The sequence below is a fragment of the Sardina pilchardus genome, chromosome 8 (assembly GCF_963854185.1).
Source record: "Sardina pilchardus chromosome 8, fSarPil1.1, whole genome shotgun sequence".
Taxonomy (NCBI): Eukaryota; Metazoa; Chordata; class Actinopteri; order Clupeiformes; family Clupeidae; genus Sardina; species Sardina pilchardus.
The window spans coordinates 14373646-14395080 of record NC_085001.1 but is presented as its reverse complement, the minus strand read 5'-3'; the positions used below and the strand labels follow the sequence as shown (position 1 = coordinate 14395080).

Genomic DNA, 21435 nt, shown 5'->3' with positions numbered 1-21435 from the left:
TATTATTGTGCCAGAAACAAGACTTGGAGTGGGACAGTTCCAGAATCCAGGACTGATCTTACAGACAGCACACATACCTACACATACAAATACTCACTTCTCTAACTTTTAAGATCTGACTCTTCAGAGTGAGCCACACACTCCTTACTAGTCCCTGGCCTGTAAATGATGCTTCTGCTCCAGTGGCCTGTCCCCTCCTTTCCCCCCAGTTGGTCAGTTTGCCTGGCGCTTCTAGTCCGCTCCTCTGCCTGGCCGAAACAGCGATGGATCAGTGTGCTTTGCCTTTCCTACCATCTTCTGAATGGACTTAAGTCTCTTGCTATGAATTATAGTCTAATATAATGATGATATTAATGTATAATTGAGTGACATCGAAATGAGTAATTTATATTTATGCTCGCTATTGTTGTTTATTTTTTACATTCAAAGTCATATCTTGAATACGCTTATGGTACATTGTTTTGTAAAGCGGTCTGTTTTTAGCTGGGCTGTTTTTGGGGTTGACTGCCCTTCATGTACAACTGTAGGTGTATGTGTGTGTGCGTGAGTGTGTGTGAGTGTGTGTGCGTGCGTGTGTGTTTGTGTGTCTTTGTATTGATGACTTGAGTCATAGATTTTTACAGTGCTAGCACTAAGTGAATGTAAAAGTAAAGTTCCAGGTTAAATTAACTATTAAAGTACTTGATTCAGATCTGTCTACAGTGACTCTTTGCTGTTACTCCCCAGCCTCAGGTGGCCCTTTAGGGGTGAACAAAACCCCACTACTGACCAAGTGCTGGCCAGGTGCTCCTAATGAAGATCATTACTGTATATGCAGTGCATCTGAGAAGAGGTGGAGGGAAAGGGAGGGGAACAGGGACAAACAGTGCCTGGGAACTAACAAATGTCATACATCATGTTTTTATATTTGAAGTATTGCATTGTACAGCTGTCATGGTGATTAAGTTTCAAGTCGAATGTCTAAGTACACTTGACCTTTCTTGGATTTAGAAACATAGGTCGAAAAGGTTGTATCTGGATCCTGTTGATCCAATCCCAAATTAGATCATAAAACTAAAATAGATTACCTGATTCTGGATCGTAAAACATGGACTTACATACTCAGTACTCAAACAGAAGTCACTAATTCATTTTTCATGAGAGGGCAGTGTGAATTTCTGATGGATGACAGTGACCCCTTGTGGAGAAACAAATGGGTTTTTTTTAGCATGCCTGATAGGATGGCAATGACATATTACTGTAATCCAAAGAAAGATGGTTTATCAGTATCTCTATAATGTGTGGGTTTTTTTTTTTTTTTATTTTTTTTAAATGTGACTCTGTTATACAGTAGCAGTTGTACTTTGAAGTTGTAGTTACTAGTCACATTCCAAAAGTAACACCATCAGTACTTGAGGAGTGGTATTCTCCTCCTTACTGTCTCTGGTCCAACCCAGTGTGGGACGGCCCCATCAGTAGCCTACCTGAGGGAGGTGTGCTGTGAGAGGGAGCGCCGCTGGCCCAGATGAGGCTCCGTCCTCAGCTCCCCAAATAATACAGTAAATCTCCTCCTGCAGCCTACAGTTACAACAGTTATAACAACCACAACACAAACACCCAACACAAGACCAAGTTCAAGAAGTTTATTGTCATGTTGTCATGTGTGTTTGCGGGGTGGGGAGGTATAGGCTAAACACAGATCAATAGTCCATTCTTTATTACACTGAAAATAATAAGTAAACATAGTAGTTGTTTTAGAAACAGTTAGATTTATGGTAGAAACTGTCTGGAATACTTTACAAAAGTTTTGAGGCATCTTTATATTTTGTTGGTTCCACATAAGATGATAGGGTACACATTCTGTCACAGCGATCAGAAGCTGACTTTATATTCTCAGATGATTACATTCAGAACATTTTCAAAATATATTAATAGAATGTATTTTCTTGGTCTATATGGATGGGGTAGAAATAATAATATAAGTTAAAAACTTTCTGCACAAGAAATTGAGTGGACTAAGAGAGTACTGCAGCCGGGACCCAGCCTGGCCAACACCAGAGCAATTCTCAAATGAGAATACTCACAACAGCTTCACTGATGATCTATTATCTAGCCTAAACCCAGGGTAGAGTGTGTGAGTGAATGTGGTCTGGACTCTGTGCAGGATGGTCATTGTGTCAGTGTCAGAGATGCTGTAGAAGGCCAGAATTCCTGCCCTGTGATCCACATACACTCCAATTCTGGAGCTGCGCACCAGAGGGAGTTTAGTGTCTTTATCATTGTACCAGAAATAGGAGCTGGAGCTGGAGAGGTCCAGACCCCAGGACTGATCATTATGTCCAAACTTACACTCATCACCCCACCCTTTCCTGCAGATGTTTTTGAATGCGACTGCTATATAAACCCCGCCACTCCACTCAACCTCCCAGTAGCATGCGTTCAGACACACCCTCACAACACAGCACTTGCCACCAATCAAATCTCTCTGGATGATCAAGATATGACCTGGCCCTATCTCTCCATTCCATTCGCCTGTTCTCCTCTGACAGATGGAGGTTTTTGTTTGCTGTGTTTGGATCCAGTGTGAGGTGGCAGGAGTCTGATGGAATAGAGGACAAAAAAGAGTTTCTTCATTTAACATCTCGCTGAGTGAGAGATTGTGCCTGATTCTGTATGTTTGCACTAGAGTGAGTGCACGTGAAAGGTCCTTTATGTTATGTGTGATTTGTGTGCTGTAACTTTTTCTGTGTGTGGTCAAATTGTATGTTTGTGAAATGGAGACCTTTGCATGTCACCTAATTGCACACACCTTTGCTATACAACACATACATTTATGTCACCACATATGAACACATTGCTTCAAGGTCCAGAGAAGAGGGTGGGTGGGTGGGTGGGGGGTGACCCTGATGCATCCTCATCTACTGTATAAGGCCTGCTGATTATTTCAATGGCCAGATCTGCTCTGCGGACAATGCGTCTGATACACATTGAAACACAAATTACACTCCAATGTTCACAGTCACACAGTTTACATCTCTCTTTAATATTTCAAAATAGGATCCACCCATGAGATCTATGGAAATACAAAGGATTGCCACTGTTTGGCAAAATGTGTTAAGGATTAGAAATCGCTTAGGATTGCTGACACTACCTCTAATCATGCAGGCTATTCTTAAAGCATATCTCTCTCTCTTTCTTTCTCTCTCTCTCTCTCTCTGAAATGTGTGCATGTCAAACTCACATTGTAGGAATTCCCCTCTGGTTTCAGGTAGATTCAAAATGGCCTGGACTTTATTCACTATTGAAACAGAAGAATTTTGTGTGTGTGTGCGTGCCAGAGAAAGAGAAATTGATCAATCTGATAGCCGCACAGATCCCATACAAATAGCAGCATGTACTGTATAAACACATTACTCTCAGATCTGTATGGGTTAATCCTTCATCCGATATCGTCCCTGAAGTTAAACAAACAGACTTTCACAATTTTCCTGAATAATCTTGTGTCTTTGACTTCATAAATCATAAATCATAAATTACATAAATTCTCAGATAGGTGATGTAAAATGTGGTGGGTTGAGAGTTGGCACCAATGTAAGTCCTGCAGCTGATGAGGATAGTTTAAATCAAACATGATTGGTGTAAGAGGCACATGGGGCAAATCCATTACATCTCCAGAACTTTCTTTTAGAACGTCATATTAAGACATGTAAGCGTAAGCTGTAGTACTGTGAAATTTGTGCACATATAACTTACATGGTAGGAATTCCTGTCTGGTTGAAAACTCTACAGGCAAAACAGCCCGGACATTAGTCACTGTCGCAATAGAAAGAATCATAAATAACACTGACCTAAAAATGTGCTTTAAATAACCTTAAATTTTTTTATATCAGTAAAATCATAGGAAGTGTCAGTGATGTGACCAACCTGCTACAGATATCTTCATGACTTCCTCTTTGCAGAACTCCTCCAGCTGCCCCTTTAGTGAGGAGACAGATTTCATCACGGCCTCAAAAGAGAGACTTTGGTTTACACAGATACTGGATACCATTTTAGTCTCCACAGTGTTGCTGATGGACTGGAAAGTCTAAATACAAAGAGAGAGTGAAAGAGACAGAGAGAGAGAGAGAGAGAGAGAGAGAGAGAGAGAGAGAGAGAGAGAGAGAGAGAGAGAGATGATGATGATAATGATGATGAATATGAATACCATTTTTTAAATGTTATCTTTCTGGACACAAGTAAAGCCTACAGTCCTCTTGAGAGCCAAGAAATTAAATCAACTTATGCTCGATTGGTTGAACATTACAAAAACATTTTTACTGATGCTGAAATGACATAGGGTCTGTTAAAGTGCTGCGTAAAGAGGAAAGTTAATGCCATCAGCACATCCTGTGCCCTCATGACCTGCAGTTACCTTGAGGAAATGGATGTGGTCCTCTGTGTGTGAAAGCTGCTCCAGCTCAGCATCTCTCCTCTTCAGCTCAGCAATCTCCTGCTCTTGTTGCATCACAAGTCCTTCAACCCGACTCACCTCAGCCTTCTCCTGAGCTCTGATCAGCTCTTTCACCTCAGAGCGCCTTCTCTCAATGGTGCGGATCATCTCAGTAAAGATCCTATCACTGTCTTCAACTGCAGTCTGTGCAGAGCTCTGATAGGAGACACACAAACACACGGTGTCCATTTAGAGCAACCCACTCACTCAGCTTTTTCACAAAACGTGTTACCAGTGTGGCTCAGAGGAACGGAGGTTTTCCTCTCGAACGAAGAGGAAGACGAACTGAATGCAAGCGGAGGCCTTAACTCTGGCCTGGTACTCACCCGTATAGCCTCGATAGTGTTCCTCAGCTCCTGCAGCTCTTTCTCGTTCTCCTTGATTCTCTGCTGAAATTTCCTCTGGGTCTCTCCCAAGTGTGTCTGTGTTGAACAAATGCATCACATCCACACTGCAGTTATCATAGAAGTATAGACCCGTTGGATAATTCCTCAAGCACAAACTGTTCCATCAATTAATTAATTAATTCATTCATTCATTCATGCTTATGGGTTATAGTGAAAGGGTAGTCTATACAAATAAACCTAAGTCAAGATACATGACCATTGGAAAGTAAAGAGTATTACAGTGTGTTGAAGAATATTCTGGGTATAGCAAAAGACTATCCCAGTTCAGAATGAATGTAAAGAACCTTGAACATCAAACAGTCATTTGATTTGGTCTGATAGGGACCCACAAAACAAACATCTTTGAAATACTAGAAAAGCACTCAGAGAGTGCAGCTTCGCCAAGCGAAAACATAACCGCCTCCTGGATCCAGAACTTCCCAACAACTGATTTACTAATAAATAAATACCAATGTTCATTTCTCAGTATCGCTAAAAATGATCTACCCGCTTTATCATAAAGGACACACTGGCGAGTACTAAAGCTATCACCAGTTAAAATCTCACGACAGAGTGATAAGCTGTGGCCTAGAGTGAAGCAGCAGCAGAAAATCTATAGATTACATTTAAGTTTAACCAACCAGATGCCAAAACATTTAGATTCACAGACTCAGTCAGTGTTGGAGCCATTACAGTGGTAAGTTGTGCACAATTAACCTCAATGTCCCTATAGCTCTAGTAAAAACATGTATTTTTTCTTAGCATTGTAAATCAATTTAAGATTAATGAAAGCTTCTTGATGAACATGAAATGAAAGTTGTAGATTTCCAGTGGCAAGTTGAATAGTCAGCAATATGATATAAAATAGTATCAGCATGAAGATGAACTTCGCATTGATCATGGTGAGCTCATGAACACATGGCTAAAGTGTTGATCTTAGTGATGCTGAGAAGGCTGTGTCATTGACATTGACACAACAGTTTGTGACTTCATTAGAGAGGACTGATTATTCACTCCCTGTAACTTGCTGTTTAATGGAACTCCTATAAACAGTTGTGTTATTTTCAACACATATTTTGGACACAGAGATGTGGTAAAAACAAAGCAAGATGTGTTGTTTTCAACACATCTGTTTTAAGAGTGTACAGTAGGCCTCATTCCAGTTGTACACCGTATAGCCATATTTATAGTCACCAAAACACCGGTCCTTACCTGTTTCTCCTTCCTCCCTGCAGAGAATGACACAGTGTCATGGCCTTTGTGTTCATCCATCAGACAGAACAAACAAACGCAACTCTGGTCCGTGCGACAGAATATCTCCAGAGGTTTCTTGTGTTGGGTGCAGATCCTCTCCTGCAGCTGACCTGTGGCATCAACCACCTTGTGCCTTCGACCAGGATTCATGTCATTGTGAACTCGGAAGTGAGTCTCACAGTAAGAGAACAAACAGTCAAGACAGGACTTCACTGCTTTGAGTTTTCTCCCAGTGCAGACATCACACTCCACATCTTCAGGTCCAGCACATACAGGAGCAAGAACAACAGATTGAATTCTGGTCTTCCTTATCTGTTCCACAAGCTCAGCAACAATATTATTTTTGTTTAAAACAGGTCTTGGAGTGAAGGTCTGTCTGCACTGGGGGCAGCTGTAGACTCTCTTCTTATTCCAGAAGCCCTCAATGCAGCCCAAGCAGTAATTGTGTCCACAGTGAAGAGTCACTGGATCCCTGAGAATGTCCAAACAAATCGGACACGTGAAAAGGTCTTGGTTGCTTGCCATAGCCTCTGTCATTCCCTCTGCAGTGCAATTCACAAAGCTCTGAACTTCAGGAAGCAGCATTTCCCTTTCAGTTTCATTTCTCCTGAATTCTGCACATTGTGCACAGCATGTCAATGAGTTGACATGGCCTGTGGAGGGCGCATGAGGCCGCCATACCAAACACATATTCCCACTGACTGAACCGTAACTTTACTGTAAACGGCAGACCTTACCAAATACAAGGATATGAAACATTAATTTGCACAATAAGCCATTCCCAAGTAATCCATTTGTTTTAAATTGCAATATATTGTATTACTTGTTCTCCAACTTCAGGCTGTATGTAATAGTGCCCCAAAATAATGAACTACTGTTTGAATGTTGTGTTCTTCCACTTACATGTTTTATGAACATTTATCTAAACTAGTATTCTAAGGCATAATTTATCAACAGGAATATTTCATGTTCATTTTAACAAAATGTTTGAATCATCATTATTGTACACAAGTAAGAGGGACAACTATGTTGTGTGGCGGAATAACAGTTGGGAGGACTTTGACTCGGCGCAGTATATCATCACTCTTGCACTTTCAGTTTCACTTTGGAGTGAGGATATTACTGCGCCGAGTCTAAGTGCTCTCAAGTGTTATTCCGCCACACAATATAGTTATCCCTCTAACCTGCTTAGAAATGCACAACGTTTTATTTTGTCTCACCATACTTGGTTGTGTGACTACTCGTGTAACTGTGTTTTAACAGGGAAAACATGGAGGTGTTTGGTCGCTTCTACCTTCATCTTTGTTTGGATCCTAATGAATGAACTGGGCTAGCTAAGTGCTATCACAGTAGTGCTGCGCGCCAGAGCCAGTGGGTGCACGCATTGAAACGTGATGTAGCCTATCAACTCGTCTTAGTTAAGGGAATAGTTTAATATGAAAAAAAAAAACGGTGTGAGGTAAAGAACACATGTGTTGATCTTTAATGTTAGATGAGCCCATTGCTGAGACTATCTGTTTTCTAATTTCATTAGTGAGTGGTTTTATACCGCTGTTATTCACTCTATTCACTTGCTTTCTAATGGTACGCTAGCAGCTAGACTACATGGGGCAGTTATAAAATAACAACATTTAAAAATAAAGAATTTTCCAAATAAAATGTAAACATCCTGATCATGGCAAAGACCCAACCTGATTGCATTCCAGGTTAATGGAGGTGTCACAATCCTCCTCCATTGGAGTCAGTCACCACCACTAATCATTCCAAAAAGTCTGCTGGTTTACAAAGGTAAAACGGATGCTCCAAATATAAAAATTATTTTGACTGACCATGATAAAAACTAAAGCCAAGGTAAAGCCCAGGGTAGAGTGTGTGTGAATGTGGTCTGGACTCCGTTCCTGCCCTGTGATCCACATACAGTACACCCCCATTCTGTTGGAACTGGGAGCTAGAGGAAGCTCTGTCTCTGACAGTTGGGTCAGAAGAGAATGCCATGGAGCTCAACTCTGGTTCACTGATGACTCCTCTAGCAGCAGTCTACTGTGGCCAGTGCTCACCTTGAGTCTCAACAGCCTCCTGCAGCCTCTCCTCTCTCTCCTGGATCCTCTGATGTGATTTGGTACGATATTTATGGAAGTGGTTCTGTGAGTAAAGACTATAGGCCACTGAACTGAACTGTCAAAAACAGATGACCACCCTCTCTCTAGTCACCAAACAGCACATACATTAGAACTAAAATATTATTAAACACAAGGAAAGAGTACCGTGAATAAGATGTATGACATTTGCTTGACTGTTTCGGGTTTACTTGAGATATTGGGTGACTGAGGCCTCTTGAGAAATCTGTAAATATTTGTGCAATCCAAGAAGATTTAAGGACAACCAGAGATATGTACTGTATCCCTTTTGAACTTAAAATTGAAAACGGCAAAGCACAATGGAATCTGAAAGCATCTAAAAATAGTAATGGTCAATGGACATTCCCGGTTTTACTTTACACCCTAACAGACAATTAGGTGTGTCTGAGAGTTTTCAGTGGTGATTGGTTATATTTTGTAGTGCTCACATGTTTGCCTGTCACTTCACCAGTTGTTGTGGCTTCTGGCTATGAGAGCTGATGTTGTCTCTCAGCTGTTCCACTGCATCCAGCCCATCATGTTCACCTTCGGGTCTAACTTCTCCAGACGCCCGGCAACCAGATGCAGAGTCTGATGAGCCTGCATCTGCAGCACAGCGTCTGACAGAAGTGCGTTTGTCCCCAGAGCAAAACGTGAGAGCTGATGTCTCGCAGCTGCTCCACTGCATCCAGCCCATCATGTTGACCGTCTGGCGCATGGCAACCAGAAGCAAAGTCTGATGAGCCTTCATCTGCAGCACAGCATCTGACAGACCTGCGTTTGTCCCCAGGGTCCCCAGGGTAACACTTTTAACATGTCCAGGATGAAAGTAACGGCGGGCGGATGAAAGTTCAGTCCATGCTCATCTGCAAGTTCATTTAGATGACAGATCTAAACATGTCTAGTATAGATCTGATGCCAGACAGTTTACAGATCACTCTCCACATCAAGCTCATATGGTGAGGGCTCTGGTACAGAATCCTTGCCGAGTGTCAGTCCAGCTTCAGAAAGTAAAAGTCCTGCCACATATCTGTGCCAACCATTCACTTAAACCAGCTGATTATAGCACAACTCTTCAACCAGGTAGAGCAGCTTATTGATGAGATCTGTGTCAAGTGCAGAGGCAGAACCAATACAGTACATGATTGGACTTTTACTTTCTGAAGCTGGAGTTTTCCACCTCTGCAAATTATCGGCTCACATACTTTCCAAAACAGCTACAACCGCAACACAAATGCTCAACATCCAACACAGATAGTCTGTTCAGTCTCTATGCAATCTATCAGTTCTTATTCTCTATTATAACTCACGTTGCACAGAAAGTAACAAGTAAACGATTGTGTTTTTTTTTGTTCAGGATGCTACTAATATATCAGATGAAATAGCTCACTGTACAGTATGCACATTTGTGTTTGTGTTTGTGTAGATCTTCATAATATAATATTATTATCTTGTTTCCACACAGGATGACAATCTGCCAAACAGAGAAAACACAATAGGACACACTACAGCAAGCACATGTTTTATTCCTGCAAATGTACTTTACACAGCAAATCACAGCAGATTACATATTTTAAAAATATATTTTATTTTTTATCTATTTTCTAGGTCTTTATGATTGGAGTAAAATAAGATGTATAAATTCATAACACCCCATTTTTATTAAAGAGAGGTGTGTGAAAATTACATTCTGAAACTATGCGAGAGCCAATGTTTGAGCTTTGAATTTTATGTTGCACTACACTACTCTTCCTTTTCCAGGAATGCATTTGGTTCCCAAAGCTGAAACACTCCTACTGCAGCAGAAGGGAGCTAGCCTGAATAATACCAGACCAATTCTCAAGTGAGAATACTCACAGCAGCTTCACTGATGAGCTATGATCTAGCCAAAACCCAGGGTACAGTGTGTGAGTAAATGTGGTCTGGACTCTGTGCAGGAGGGTCATTGTGTCAGACACACCGTAGAAAGCCAGAGTCCCTGCCCTGTGATCCACATACACTCCAATTCTGGAGCTGGACACTAGAGGGAGTTTAGTCTCTTCATTATTGTGCCAGAATGAGGAGCTGGAGCTGGTGAGGCGCAGCCTCCAGGACTGGTCATTACCTCCAAACCCATGCTCAGCACTATGTCCTTTCCTGCTGATGCTTTTATATGAGACTGCTATATTGACCCACTCTCCACTCCGTTCAATCTCCCAGTAGCAGCGTGCAGACACACCCTCTCTACACAGCACCTCATACAATGTATTAAATCTCTCTGGATGATCAGGATATGACTGTAGAATATTTCCCTTCTCCACCCTCCTGTTCCCCTCAGACAGTTGGAGGTATCTGTGTACTGTGTTTGGATCCAGTGTGAAGTGACAGGAGTCTGATGGAATAGAGGACAACACAAGAGTTAATTAATTTAACATCATAATGAGTGATGAAATTACTGAATGTTAGATTGAGACTGTGTTTGTGTTTTTGTCTGATTCTGCATATTTGCACAAGAATGAGTAGATGTGGGAGGTCCTTTACATATGATCTGTGTATTGTAACCTTTTCTACTGTATGTGTGGTCAAATTGTGGGGACATAAAGCGAAACCTTTACATTTCACCTGATTGGACTTCCTATAGGCCTACTCAAGGTCTCTGTACACCCATACACCAGTAAACATGCCTTACCTTTGCTATTCACCACATTTATTTCACCACAGATCAACACTGATTCAGGATCACAGAGAAGAGGGGTGTTATTTGATTGGATTGTATGGTCTTGAATAACAACCTTTAACCCAAATCATGGACAGTGTCCTCAATGATCTCTGTAACTGAACAAGTGTGTCCCTACCATATAAACTTCATACACCCTGATCTGCTGTAAGCAAAGCTCTGGCCGCATTAGAATAACTGGACTGGGCTAAATCTAGAAGGGGAGTCGAGCCTGCATCTGCTCTGTTTGTGTGAAGTTAAGAGTCTGATGGAGTAGAGGACATAGAGGTGTGTGTGTGTGTGTGTGTGTGTGTGTGTTTCTATTTCTGCGTATATTTGCATGTGGAAGGTCCTTCACATATGTGTGATTTGTGTGTTGCAATCTAATTTGTGTGGTCAAATTGCTCAAGGACTTTGTACACCCATACAACAGTTCAAATGTTCCCTGCCTTTTCTGTACACCACACACAGTACATCCCTTCCATGTGGATTTTATTTTCAAACCGCCTGACCTGCTGTCAGCTGAACCCTGGCAGCATCAGAATGACTGCATGGACTGGGTTTGATTTACAGGGGGAATCTTGTCTGCATCTGCTCTGCTGATCCCACATCTGCATTCAGAATGTTTTTATTAACACCCTAATGTCCACAGTCACATATGTCACTCTAATGTGTCTCAGTGTATACACCTAGGAAACCATCAGGAACTATCATCCATTCCCATCATGATTCTCTTTCTGAGGGTGCAGTGTCTGTGGAAATGTGTGTGTCAAACTCACATTGTAGGAATTCACCTCTGGTTGTCGGCTCAGAAGGCAAAATAACCTGGACTTCATTCACTATTGTAATACAAGGAATCATTATTAAAAACAGCACTGATTTAAGTAAAATGTTAACATTGCATCAGCTTAACCTCCTGTCCTCCTCACTTTTTTCAAGGTTTTCTTGGTACATTAGTGAGTTAAAGTTTCTTGAATGTTTTTGGACTGTTCCATATTTTCTTATATTTATGGGGATTTAAGAGTCCCTGTGCTTCATAACATAGTTTATGTGATGTGGAGACATACAAGCCTTAAGAAATATAAGTTGCTTGAATTCAGCTTATTGGCACAAGTGGGTCATCATATTTTAAAGGTATACTATGCAACGTTTTTCAGTTAATCAATTCGTTCCATACTGTTATATATGATTAAATGAGTCATTACCGGTCGAACGGTGTTTTTTTTGGCCACTCTAGTGGTCTGTAGCTTTAGAACCACACTTGCAACTTCAGGAGACACCGGGCACGCACCCATGCTCTACTCCAGGAAGTGTCATGAAAAGGCACGGCAGACTGACCGATTGAGGAGTTTTGTCAAATTATACACGCTAAAGCTGTAGGGGAAGCTCTGCAGAGAAATATACAAGCATAAAACGAGCCAAAATGAAAAGTGAAAGCGAAACCGGCGATGAAATCGCCAATCCTGCATAGTATACCTTTAATACTGTATGTCAGAAGTATGACCAACCTGCTGAAGATATCTTTATGAATTCATCCTTGTAGAAATCCTCCAGCTGCCCCTTCAGTGTGGACACAGATTCATTCACAGCCTCAAAAGAGAGGGCTTGGTTTGATTTGAAATCCTTAGACTCAGGTAGGTCACTAACTGATTTATAAGTCTATATGAAGAAACATTACAGAGAGAAAGAGAGAGCAGGAGAAAGAGAGAGAGTGTGTGTTAAATTCTATGTCTGATGTCCAGTCTGGATCTGGAAAAAGAATTGTGCACAAACAATTCATCACCTTGAGGTAATGGATGTGGTCCTCTGTGTGTGAAAGCTGTTCCAGCTCAGCATCTCTCCTCTTCAGCTCAGCAATCTCCTGCTCCAGTTGCTTCAGGAGTCCTTCAGCCCGACTCACCTCAGTCTTCTCCTTAGCTCTGATCAGCTCTTTCACTTCAGAGTGCCTTCTCTCAATGGAGCGGATCATCTCAGTAAAGATCCTATCACTGTCCTCTACTGCTGTCTGTGCAGAACTCTAACACACAAACACATGGAGTTTATCTAAAGCAGTCAAGCCCACTCACTCAGCTCTTCCCTAAAGCCTATTACCAGCAATGTTTAGATTAACTGGGAATGTATCTTGTCTGGTTAACTGGAAGAGAGCCCTAGTCCATAACCGAGGCCTTGATGGCTTGTCCAGCAGCCAGATATTGTTGGCCCTTGTGGTCAGTACTCACCTTGAGAGTCTCCACAGCCTTCCTCAGCTCCTGCAGCGCCTTCTCTCTCTCTTGGATTCTCTGCTGAAATTTCCTCTGGGTCCCTCCCAAGTGTGTCTGTGTTGAACAAATGCATCACATGCTGTTAACATAGCATTAATTACTAGGCCTGTTAGACAAATTCTTATTTGTGTTTATTATTAAGTGATGTTAGTGATGAGCCCATTGCTGAGAAGACTATCATTACAGGCTGTGACCATCAGGTTTTACATGGAATTTGAGCGATCCAATGTCCCATTTTTGTACAGGGTATTTTTAATGCATCAATGACAGCGTCTTAATCAAAAACCTCATTCAACATTATTTGAGCACATCCCTATCTCTGTTATCTCAGATCATGAACATTTGTACAGAAAAACATATAGGCATAACAATGAACTCCCATCTTACAGGCTATAATAATGTGCGTGACATACCTTAAAATCATTGTAGCCTAAATCATAAGTGCCTTGGTGTTTTGGTTTGACCTCTGGTGTGCCCAAAAACGTTCAGAACCTCTGTGCTTAGAAAATGGGTCTATAACCTTCCAGATAGCCATGTTGTTAACACCTGCCCTTACCTGCTTCTCCTTTCTCCCTGCAGATGCTGATACGGTGTCATGGCCTTTGTGATCATCCACCATACAGAGAAAACAGACACAAGTTTGATCTGTGCGACAAAATATCTCCAGAGGCTTCTCATGTTGGGTGCAGATCCTCTCCTGCAGCTGACCTGTGGCATCAACCACCTTGTGTTTTCGTCCAGGATTAAGATCATTGTGAGCTTTATAGTGAGTCTCACAGTAAGACAACAGACAATCCAAACAGGACTTCACAGCTCTGAGTTTTCTCCCAGTGCAGATGTCACACTCCACCTCCCCGGGACCAGCAACAGATACAACAGGAGCAGGAACAACAGCTTGGCTTCTGGTCTTCCTGTACTGCTCCACAAGCTCAGCAAAAACATTATTTTTGTATAGAACAGGTCTTGTAGTGAACGTGTGTCTGCACTGGGGGCAGCTGTAGACTCCCTTCTGATCTTCCTGATCCAAGCAACCCTTAATGCAGTCCATGCAGTAATTGTGTCCACAGGGAATAGTTACTGGATCCCTGAGAATGTCCAAGCAAATTGGACACATAAAAAGGTCCTGGTTGCTTGTCATGGACTCTGCCATTTCCCTCTATGCTGCTGAAAACAATTAACAAAACTCTGGACTTCACAAAGCACTGGCCTTTCAGTTTCATTTCTCCTGATTTCTGTGTGACTTCCTGGTTGTGTACGAGTGCGCTAATGAGTTGACAGGGCCTGCAGGGGGCGCAAGAGACCATAACAAACCCATATTCCCACTGAAGTGGACTTTCCACCTCTGGTGTTTGGTGTTGAGGATCTGTGTTCTGGAATGGTTTCCTGAAGAACTGATTTCAGGATATGTGAACGATACAATAGAAGTGGGTGATGGGGAGCAGAGATCAAGAATGTGTTTTCTTCAGGTGTGTTCACAGACAAACTTAATTACTTTCCAACACAGTGCAACACCCAACATAAGGAGATCCATCAGTCTGTTCATTTTTTATGCTCCCTATCAGTTATTTTCTCTGGGTGTCCCTTGTTGCACTTCTTTCTTCAAGTAAAAAGTTGTGTTTATTTTTTCAGATACAATTTTCAGATTTTACTTCAGATCAATAGCTATCACAAAAAAAGTTAAATGTATTCATATTTTGTGTAGAATAGATGTTGTCTAGAATTGTTTTGGGGTTGTAATCTGTTGCTTCTACAGATGCTGAAAATCTGTCAAACAGCGAAGACACAGTAGACACACAATGGCAAACATATATTTTTATTTCTGCAAAAGCAGGCAGGGCAATCAGAGGCTGAATTTACATTTACAGCTGATTATATTTAGGTCATATAGGTTATTCATTTAAATGATATTTAATATTCTCATCATTTATTTTTCTTGGTCTATAAATGGGGTAAACTAAGATATGCTCAACAATTTTTGTACAAGAAAGTCTGTGGGTGCAAAGGGTGACTGCCATTCTATTACAGTAATGAGAGTTGCAATATTTCCTTCCCTTCCTTCCTTACTCCTTTCCTGTATTTGCTTCCCAAAGCTGAAACACTGATTTCTCCTGCTGCTGCAGGGAGATAGCCTGGCTAACAGAGCAACGCTCAACTATTAATTCACAACAGTTGCACTGATGAGCTTTTATCTAGCCAAAGCCCAGGGTACAGTGTGTCAGTGAATGTGGTTTGGACCTTGTGCAGGAGGGTCATTGTGTCAGAGATGTAGAAGGCCAGAGTTCCTGCACTGTAATCCACATACACTCCTATTCTGGAGGTGGCCACTAGAGGGAGTTTAGTCTCTTTATTATTGTGCCAGAAAGAGGAGCTGGAGCGGCAGAGTTCCAGAGTCCAGGACTGATCATTACGTCCAAACCTGCCTTTCCTGCTGATATTTTTATATGAGACTGCTATACCAACCTTATCTCCACTCCACTCAACCTCCCAGTAGCAGCGTCCTGACACACCCTGTCTACACAGCATCTGCCACCAGCCATCAAATCTCTCTGGATGATCAGGAGCTGACTGGCGCTCAAAGCTCCTCTCCATCCTCCTGTTCCCCTCAGACAGACGGAGCTTTCTGTGTGCTGTGTTTGGATCCATTGTGAAGTGACAGGAGTCTGATGGACAACACAAGATTTTTTTTTAATTTAACATCTCACTGAGAGAAAGGATTGTTTTTGTCTGAACCTGCATATATTTGCACTAAAGTGAGTTCATGTGGAAGGTACTTTACTTACTGTATGTGTTATCTGTGTTGTTTTTTTTCCTGTTTGGTCAAATGTTTGTGAAAGAAAGACCATACTTTTTCCATACTCATATGTATGTACGAAAACATTGGAATATAACAATAATATTGTACAATTAGTTTTGGGACCTAAATACAGTATTAGGTAGACAAACTTGGAGCAAAGTCTGAGACAGTGCAGCAGCCATCTTCCTGGATGTTGTCTAATTTGACACAGAATGACTCATCTGTATAGGCTGATTGGACTTAACAAGGTGGGATAAACAAAACTAAGGCCAAACACCTTATGCGGCAAGAATGACTATTGTCAACCCTGAACTGTTTAAACATGTTTTTTTTTTAACTGACTTGTGATCTACAGTAGTGCTGCATGAAATGAGACGGTGAAACTCACATCTTAGGAATTCCTCTCTGGTTGTAGGTTCCGAAGACAAAAGACCATGGACTTTAGTCATTACTGTAATAGAACAAAAATCACAAACAACATTTACTTGTAAGTAGTGTAAATGGCAACACTGTATCCTAACCTTTGGTAAAATCAGTACAATTATAGTGCGTCTCAGAGAGGTGCCCAACCTGCGGCAGATATCTTAATGACTTCCTCTTTGCAGAAATCCTCCAACTGCCCCTTTAGTGAGGAGACAGATTTCTCGACAGTCTCAAAAGAGAGTCCTTGGTTAACATAGATACTGGATACGTTTGTAATCTCTGGTCGGTTGCTCACTGACAGGAAAGTCTAAATACAGAAACATGTGACAGAGAGAGAGAGAGAGAGAGAGAAAGGAGGGCATGTTCTCAATTAAGCATTCAGTTCATGTAACGTTAAATCAGGGATCTGTATTTCATGACCTGTAAATACTGTTGATACAGTTGATCTGGAATATTTGATCTTATTTTTAACAACATGTTTCAATAATTATTATACACAAGACCAGTTAGATATTGGGATGGGTGATAGACTATCTACAGTATATCACTGTTTTTGGTACAACACTGTAAAAATATTTGGTACAACACTGTAAAAATATGAAAATAATATTCAACATGATCATTTTCAGTATACAGACTTGACAAATAAATCTAACAATTAAACAAACTTGTTTTAGTCTTCCAGAAACATTCTTTACAGATACTTAAACAGCATGCAGTCCATTAAAGTGCTACGGTAGGTAAGTTAATCTCATCAGCACATCCTATGCCCTCATAACCTATCAAAAGTTACCTTGAGGAAATGGATGTGATCCTCTGTGTGCGAAAGCTGTTCCAGCTCAGCATCTCTCCTCTTCAGCTCAGCAATCTCCTGCTCCAGCTGCTTCAGGAGGCCTTCAGCCCGACTCACCTCAGCCTTCTCCTGAACTCTGATCAGCTCTTTCACCTCAGAGCGTCTTCTCTCAATGGTAAGTATCATCTCGGTAAAGATCCTCTCACGGTCCTCCACTGCCGTCTGTGCAGAGCTCTGATACACGAAGACATAGGGGGCATATAAAGCGGTCCACTCATTCAGCTCTTTCACAACATTTAAAGTGTGGCTCAGAGGAACTGGGAAGTGGTATGCGTGGTGGACGATATGCGGGATTCTCTTTTCGGGTTTAACTGGGTAACCTATTCCGACGCACCTGTCCCCACAAAAGACGTGTGTAAAAGCGTTTTGTAAACCCTCTATAGTATAATCATTTATATCACCATTGATATACTTATTAATACCAACCATCATGACTTACAGTAATACCAACACACTTTATTTCTCTTCGCTTTCCCCTATACCTCACCTAACCATTACCAGCCATCAACCATCTCTGTGCCTGTCCCTCATCAAACCTGAAGTCACATCCCTCTGACTGCCCTACCATCGCCATTGCCATCACCATCCCTATGACTGCCCTACCATCGCCTGCTGTGGTTCCCTGCTCGAATCCTTGGCCCACGCATCCTAGCAACCCATCACTTTCTGAAATAACTAATGGATTACTAATGGACAATTTATTCCCTACACTGGACTATTTGAACTTTCATTGTCATTGTAACTTTCAAACTACAAATTACTTTACTGTAACTGACCCCAGGCAGATGGGTTGGGCCCTTGAGTCGTGGATCTGGTTTCTTCCTATATGTATCTCCAATTCTAGGGAGTTTTTCCTTGCCCCTGTTACTCATGGGCTCTCTTTGAATGTTTAACACTCTGTAAAGCGCCATGAGACATGTGTAATGTTTTGGCGCTCTATAAGTGAAATTAAATTGAAATTGGAAGTTCTCTTCTGGCTAACTGGAGGAGCCATAGAGGGCTGAAATGGCTCCTCCAGCAGACAGCTGATGTGGTGCGTACTCACCTTGAGAGTCTCTACAGCCTTCCTCAGCTCCTGAAGCTTCTTTTCTCTCTCCAGGATTCTCTGCTGAAATGTCCTCTGGGTCTCTTCTAGGTATGTCTGTGTTGAACAAATGCATCACATCCACACCATAGAATTACTAGGCCTGTTAGGGTGAGCTCACAAACACATAACTAAGATGTTGATCTTTAATGTTAGTGATGAGACCATCTGATTTCTACTAGAGTGGTTTAATGCTGCTGTTATTCATTCTCTAACTTGCTGTCTGGATGAGTTATAGCCTGCTTCAATCAAGTTGTACACCATAAAGCCCATGTTATATCACAACCCTTGTCCTTACCTGTTTCTCCTTTCTCCCTGCAGACGCTGACACAGTGTCATGGCCTTTGTGATCATCCACCATGCAGAGAAAACAAACACAAGTTTGATCTGTACGACAGAATATCTCCAGAGGCTTCTCATGTTGGGTGCAGATCCTCTCCTGTAGCTGACCTGTGGCATCAACCATCTTGTGTTTTCGTCCAGGATTTACATCGTTGTGAACTTTGTAGTGAGTTTCACAATAAGACAACAGACAGTCCAGACACGACTTCACAGCTTTGAGTTTTCTGTCAGTGCAGAGATCACACTCCACCTCCCCGGGACCAGCACATACAACAGGAGCAGGAACAACAGCTTGGATTCTGGTCTTCCTGAACTGTTCCAGAAGCTCAGCCAAAACATTATTTTTGTTTAGATCAGGTCTTGGAGTGAACGTCTGTCTGCACTGGGGGCAGCTGTAGATTCCCTTCTGATCTTCCTGATCCCAGCAGCCCTTAATGCAGCCCATGCAGTAATTGTGTCCACAGTTAAGAGTCACTGGATCCCTGAGAATGTCCAAACAAATCGGACACATAAAAAGGTCCTGGTTACTTATCATGGACTCTGCCATTTCCCTCTATGCTGCTGAAAACAATCCACAAAGCTCTGGACTTCAAAAAGCACTGCCCTTTCAGTTTCATTTCTCCTGAATTCTGCAAGACTTCCTGGTTGTATACAGGTGTATCAATGAGTCGACAGGGCCTGCAGGGGGCGCAAGAGACCATAACAAACCCATATTCCCACTGAAGTGGACTTCGCTGCTGTTGCACGTAGAAGTTCTAGTTTGTTGTCATGTCAAAAGGGTTTGAGTCTGCCAGTTGGTGAATCCTGGGTTGGAGATTGTTGTAATATTAGATATTCTGCCACCTCCTGTTATGTTTTGTGTATTACCAGTTCTACCCAGAATGCTGTTCTACCTCTACCTGCTCTCTCTCTTAATAAAGTAGCTGTCTGACCAGCATCAAACTTGAAAATGGTGACCCCGAAATTTGAACATTGTGGCGTTATGCGGCAAATCCGAGGGAATAACTTCATGGAAGCTTGTGTGTAATGCTTCTCGGAGGGGTATGTAGGCTATGGACTGTTTATCGCATCTTCGAGCCAAATATTCAGGTAGATATCTCGGAGTGCTAGACCGACGAGTCAAGCATGGCACTACACTACAAACCTCAGACGCAAGTCGATTGGAACTCCAGAGATGCTTATAGTCAATATCGTTTGTGGCGCAAGGAAGTTGAGCGAATTATTAATGCCCCCCCCCCCTCCACGAGGAATCTGAGGAAGTTAAGCTAAACCATTCATATGGGCTGGTGCGCAGGTTGAACGGCTAGTTGAAGCCAAACAAGCCGAAGACCCTACGTGTAGTGTTGCCAAGGTAGACGAGCTGCTAGATTGCCTAGATGGAATTCTCACACACTCGACACACTTTCGCGAGGCAAGAGAGGACTTCTACAATGCAAAGCAGACAACTGGTGAGAACACCACTGCATTTTACAGTCGCATTCTTGAGCTGCACATACAGGCTGAATTTCCTGTGGGCTCTGATTTCCTCATTGTGGATAAATTAATTCATGGCTGCACTAATGTCGAATGCAAACGAAAGCTAATGACCAAAGAAAAAACAGTCACTGTAAAAACGTGCTTGGACGTGTTACGACGATACGAATCTGTTGATGCTACAATGCAGCGTTTTACCGAAACACAGGTGCATGCAACATATTCTCACGATCCATCTCGCCGATCCCAGCAGCGGGGAGGCAAGCCAAAAACAAAGCAGCCAACCGATCCCCGTGCTGTCCACCGTGAGTTCAAGCCTGCAACAGGTGACTCAAACAGGGAATGCAGATGGTGTGGTGGACAAAGTCATGCTCGTGATAGATGTCCAGCTCAAGATGTGAGATGCAATTTTTGCAAAAAAACAGGTGACTTTGAAAAAGTGTGTAGTCTTTAAAAATCAGTCAAAACCACTAATGCAGTTCAAATAGCAGACACTGACCTGAGTGCAGAGGAAGACGCATGTGATCACGCCTATGACATAAGCACCGTTCAACACACAAATGTCCATGCACGTGAGGTAATGGCTGATGTCACTTTTCACACCACTGGTGACCATTGTCTACAAGGAAAGGTAGATACCGGAGCAATGACGACATGCATGCCGATTTCACTCTTGCCTAAAGTGAACATCAAACAACAATCCCTACTCTGCGCCGACATTCGACTGCGTAGTGTTACTGGAGCGAGCATACCAGTGAGTGGCAAAATCAAAACAAAAGTCACATGTAATGGCATCACCCGCACTGTTGAAATTATCATTACAAATGCCGGTACTGAGCTTATACTCGGGCTCGAGTTTTGCAAACAATTCAAACTTGTCCAAATATCTGATGTGTGCATTCAGCGAAACATTAATGTTGAGGCTGTACATGTTACAGAAGAGTCTGATGTCGACTATGAGTCTCTCCAAAAGAAATGGCGACGTCACTTGCCCCTGGGAAAAGAGACAGGCGATCCCATGGAGGACTTGAAACGCATATTTCCTGACATGTTTGATGGTTCAGTCGGTCTGTTCGACGGCGAGGCAGAATTAAAGCTGACACCAGGTGCCACACCCGTACAACTCCCCCCTCGTGCAGTTCCAGTGAGTGTACTCCCCAGACTCAAGAATGAATTAGATCGCATGGAGGCAGAAGGAATCATACGCCCATGCCCAGAAACAACCAGCTGGGTTCACAACCTAGTAATCGTTGTCAAAAAGAGCGGTGATATCCGGGTGTGCCTT

At 42.2% G+C, this 21435-nt stretch overlaps 2 protein-coding genes and 1 pseudogene across 3 annotated transcripts; all 3 read right to left on the bottom strand.

Annotated features, from left to right (window-relative positions):
• Window positions 1–1608: 1608 nt before the first annotated feature.
• On the bottom strand, window positions 1609–6633 carry LOC134088761 (tripartite motif-containing protein 16-like; annotated as a pseudogene).
• Window positions 6634–9731: 3098 nt separating this feature from the next.
• LOC134088758 (tripartite motif-containing protein 16-like) lies at window positions 9732–14510 on the bottom strand. The gene is made up of 6 exons (XM_062542871.1): window positions 13738–14510; window positions 13140–13235; window positions 12704–12937; window positions 12429–12579; window positions 11700–11759; window positions 9732–10596 (listed from the first exon to the last, which is right to left on the bottom strand). The coding sequence occupies exons 1-6, from the start codon at window positions 14329–14331 to the stop codon at window positions 10079–10081; spliced, it is 1653 nt and encodes a 550-aa protein (XP_062398855.1). The 5' UTR covers window positions 14332–14510; the 3' UTR covers window positions 9732–10078.
• Window positions 14511–14987: 477 nt separating this feature from the next.
• Window positions 14988–19340, bottom strand: LOC134088759 (tripartite motif-containing protein 16-like). 2 transcript variants are annotated; one of them, XM_062542872.1, is made up of 6 exons: window positions 18634–19337; window positions 18297–18392; window positions 17192–17425; window positions 16546–16705; window positions 16364–16426; window positions 14988–15841 (listed from the first exon to the last, which is right to left on the bottom strand). In XM_062542872.1, the coding sequence occupies exons 1-6, from the start codon at window positions 19222–19224 to the stop codon at window positions 15342–15344; spliced, it is 1644 nt and encodes a 547-aa protein (XP_062398856.1). In that variant the 5' UTR covers window positions 19225–19337; the 3' UTR covers window positions 14988–15341. The 2 variants fall into 2 exon arrangements, with proteins under 2 accessions (XP_062398856.1, XP_062398857.1); XM_062542873.1 differs by lacking the exon at window positions 14988–15841 and adding an exon at window positions 15962–15990 and having other exon boundaries at window positions 18634–19340.
• Window positions 19341–21435: the final 2095 nt, after the last annotated feature.